Raw genomic sequence first — 4363 nt, 5'->3', positions numbered from 1 at the left:
TTAACATTTAGATTATTATACACTTGAACAAGGGACATGATCTAGGGGGAGTATCCGTGTAATTAGTCTACTGTAAATCATTTGTCAGAGTAAGACGTGATCAAACTGTAGCTTTTAGTGGTTCAGAATGATAATAAACTATGATTTAAAAGTAAAGATTCTCTTTTGATTGACAGAATGAAGGTGATTTACAATATTATCCCTGTGCTGCATTAGCCCCATGCTGCTGTTATAATCTTCAAAGCATGTAATGTGTCAGAACAAATCATGGGTTATGGTTATACTTAAAGAAATTGTTCTGATTTTCTGAGCAGGTTTTGCTAAACACTAACCCTCACCTTTGAGGCCTGATTTTCAGAGTCTTTCCAAGAAGATTTTCAGTTTGTATCTGTCACACCGGTGAACGTATCATGCAGATGCTGCATTAAGCTTCATGTTCAGAGGTGATAATGTCTAAGCACTTAAATATGATTAATGTGTCACACCATCCAAGATCTCACCTCACAGATTCACCTTTGACACTCACATATCACTGATGTTATCACAGCTCTCTGAATTCCCTTCAGTTTGTGAACTATGTGGAGCTACTGAGCAAAGTCATCAGTATCAGAGGTGTAAAGCTGTCTCAATCAAAATCCTAATATAGAAGACCTGTTGGAGAAGGTACATTTTCAGTTGCTAATAGCTCAGCTATCTGACCATCTGTTCAGTCCTAATAAAGTATATTGACATACTTTTATTGAACCTTACATGTATTCGGTTTACTGACCCCTATGGAAAAAAGACAGCATGTTGGATAGGTATGTTTTGAAGCATGGTAGCTGGTTTGAGGTGGTTTAAGCTGGTCCTTAGTTGGTTATGAGCTGGTCTTGAGCTGGTAAGCTAGTTATGAGCTGGTCCTGAGCAGGATCTAGTTGCTTAGGACCAGCTTATGTCCAGCTAAAACCAGCTCATGACCAACTAAGGACCAACTTAAGCCAGCTCAAACCAGCTACTATGCTTCCAAACATACCTAACCAGCATATGGTTTTTTTTTTTCCAACAGGAACAGTTAAACTGGATGTCAGTTAACATAATTAGGCCTACTGACATACCAAAATAATTGTCTAGTTTTCGACGTTACACTTTAATTCAATTTTCAATCATATTATTCAGTGCTTTGAAATCTTATAGCAAACAAATGTGATAAGCTAACAGATAATCTTTGTAAATGCTTATGATATATTTATTAGCCACAACACATTTAATTGGCTTCCGTCTTGAATATTAAAACAATTTACAGCCTAATCTCCAGAGTGAATAAACTATAAAAATGTTGTCGCAACTTTTTCGTGGTCACTTTGTAGCCATATCCAGATACAACAGCGCCACCATGTGGAAGAAAAAATGGGATTTGTATGTTTTGTCTATATTCTGGGAAAAAGGCCTTTGGTTATCTGATCAATTAGTGCAACTTTTGCTTCAGCTCTGAGCACATTTAATATTCATTTTGAACAAATTAGGCATACTAGGTATTTACAGTATATATGTGCCTCCAATGCAGAATATATTTATTAAAACCATACGAGGAGGATATTCCAGTAGGACTCAATAAAACATGTTGTTCACATGGAATAAAACTTAAATTTATTCTCATTGGCTCCAAGGGTTTGTCTTCATCCTTTATGCTTTTAAACTCTTCCTCGTCTGTTGGGAAATCTCTGTTCTTTCAGAGGCAAACCTTCAGCATCCACTTCATTCACCTGTAATTATAATAGAAGGACATCACTGATCAGTTTCACACTGGGAAATGAAGCTGCGGATGTTTTCCAGTATAAGAAAGAGAAACAGTCATGCTCTTACTATGTGTATCGGTGAAAGCCGCTCCATTGATATGTGCCTCCAATGCAGAATATATTTATTAAAACCATACGAGGAGGATATTCCAGTAGGACTCAATAAAACATGTTGTTCACATGGAATAAAACTTAAATTTATTCTCATTGGCTCCAAGGGTTTGTCTTCATCCTTTATGCTTTTAAACTCTTCCTCGTCTGTTGGGAAATCTCTGTTCTTTCAGAGGCAAACCTTCAGCATCCACTTCATTCACCTGTAATTATAATAGAAGGACATCACTGATCAGTTTCACACTGGGAAACGAAGCTGCGGATGTTTTCCAGTATAAGAAAGAGAAACAGTCATGCTCTTACTATGCGTATCGGTGAAAGCCGCTCCATTGGAGAGTCTGCAGGAATGGACAGTACTGCATCACCAGCATCCATCATCTGATGGAGACAGATTTTTACTCGATGTTAGCACTCACACATCTCAGTACTTTGAATATTTTCAGTTTTTCATGCTACCCCATGTTACAACACTCCCCGGTAACTAAAAAGGACCAAAGTGGACATGCAATGGGATGGACAAACACTTAAAAAATCTAACAGACAAATGAGAACAAGAGGATAAGCTCACCCTAAATGTTGCCTCCACTTCACCAACGCTTCTCTTTCCGCCAGGAAGCCAACCGTATGACCAGTGCTGGCAAAGACTAACCTCCAACACACACACTAGCATTAACAACTGGACCAGCAACCTCCCGTTCCACTCCATGCTAAAACTAAAACAAAGACATTTGATATAGGCAACATTGTACTGTCATATAAATGTTAACTTTTGGTGGGTTGTTTAGTTAGTTAGTTACATTATCTCCCAGTTCAGATTCTTACAATAGGAAAAATGCAATGTTCAATTATTTGGTTCTATAAATCCATTAAAACAAAATTATTAACATCACACATATTAATTTGTTACCTGTCTAAGGAATAACAACTAAATGGAGAGTCAAAGTACAATGTGATTACACTCATCCCTATTTTTCAACAATTTATGCAACAGAAACCATACAAAGAAATTATATCATTTCTCTAAACAATGTAAATATTCATGAAAAGGAATTCAAGTTTATTTTACTTTTAAGAGGTTAAAGCAGTGGATTAAATCATGTGACTGAATATAACAAAGGTTGTTGCAAAAATGATGGTAAGTTAAGATTTCAAATATAGATTTATGAAACAAATATAGATTTCGAGTCGCTTGAATGTTTTCTAAACTGGATGATAATAATGTAAAGTCTTGAATGTAAAGTCTAAACTGGTACATTTATCCCAATCTGATATTCTTAAAACAATATAGAATTTTGAGAGTAAAAAATCTCTTACCTGCTGTCTTTGCTCAAGATGAATCTTTGCTCAAGATGAAGTGTGTTGTTCTTGGTCTCTTTTATACAGTCCTTCTAAAATGAGTTGTAATGCTCTTTCGTCATCAGGAGACTTGCAAACACAGGTGCAGGTTTCTCTCTAATGCGCGCTCTAATGCACACCTGGGCCTGGATGTCTAAGACTGAAAAATAACTGTCATGGGAACCAGCTAATGGACCTGTTTAAACCCTGAGATGAATTAAATAATGTGTTTAAATGGTTTAAACAGCCACATCAACACACAGGGGAACAGATGAATTATATAAAGGCCAAAACACATAATGGATGTGTCAAACAAAGACTGAGTCATCTGACTGTCAATCAAGTATTTGCTGGGGTATGTTTTTAAATAGACTTACATAAAATAATGTTCCATAACTAACTAAATAACTGTTACATTTGGTAATTGTTTACTCACAAACATTTTCTCTATGTGTCCAACTTTGATATAATATTTCCATATTTATCTGAAAGTATACTGACTAAACAACCAACCAACCAAACAAGCAGGCCAGTCTCTTCTAATGTAGGCTAATCTGTATTTTTCATCATTATTCTATAAGGAATGAATTGTATTTGTATAAAGAAAAATGGTTTTTAAAAATATCTTTCATAACATAGTTGAGAATCATCTTTATATAAAGTTTGGTATAAAAAAATTAAAATTGATTTGTGATTAAAACAAAAATCCCACTGTTTTTGCCTTTTCATGTCTATTTGTGTCTTTTTATTTTTTTTAAAACAGGACTTTTTAATGTCCCGATGTCCTCTACAGAGGACATCAGAGTTCCAGATCTATACTCGCGCCCTTATTATTTCAGTTATTTTGCCTTTGATGTAAATAAACATGTGCAAACAATATACTTGCTCTTGTGAATTTATTTTGATGTTAATTACATTGTGTGAGCTGTCTCTTTAATACCGTGTGGTTTATATACATGTTGCTGCTGATTGGGCTGACATTTTTGACACACCCACCAAACAAGAGAAAACGCATCTCAAACCCGGTTGCACACCGTTTCCAGGAAACATGTCGTTCAAACCGGAAACCGTAGCAAAACGGTTCACTCCGGTTTGAGCTTGAACTTGCCCCCTGATTCAGGTCATCAGCTCATTAGTAGAGA

General features: G+C 35.8%; 1 protein-coding gene across 1 annotated transcript; it reads right to left on the bottom strand.

The window, feature by feature from the left end:
• Positions 1-1884: 1884 nt before the first annotated feature.
• Positions 1885-3283, bottom strand: LOC107750862 (progonadoliberin-3-like). Its single transcript, XM_016566420.1, has 4 exons — positions 3201-3283; positions 2455-2599; positions 2190-2264; positions 1885-2089 (listed from the first exon to the last, which is right to left on the bottom strand). The coding sequence occupies exons 2-4, from the start codon at positions 2590-2592 to the stop codon at positions 2018-2020; spliced, it is 285 nt and encodes a 94-aa protein (XP_016421906.1). The 5' UTR covers positions 2593-2599; positions 3201-3283; the 3' UTR covers positions 1885-2017.
• Between the last annotated feature and the right edge of the window lie 1080 nt (positions 3284-4363).

Source organism: Sinocyclocheilus rhinocerous, unplaced genomic scaffold (assembly GCF_001515625.1).
Source record: "Sinocyclocheilus rhinocerous isolate Xijiao unplaced genomic scaffold, SAMN03320098_v1.1 scaffold392, whole genome shotgun sequence".
Taxonomy (NCBI): Eukaryota; Metazoa; Chordata; class Actinopteri; order Cypriniformes; family Cyprinidae; genus Sinocyclocheilus; species Sinocyclocheilus rhinocerous.
The sequence above is the reverse complement of the archived record's forward strand: the minus strand, read 5'-3'. Positions and strand labels throughout refer to the sequence as shown.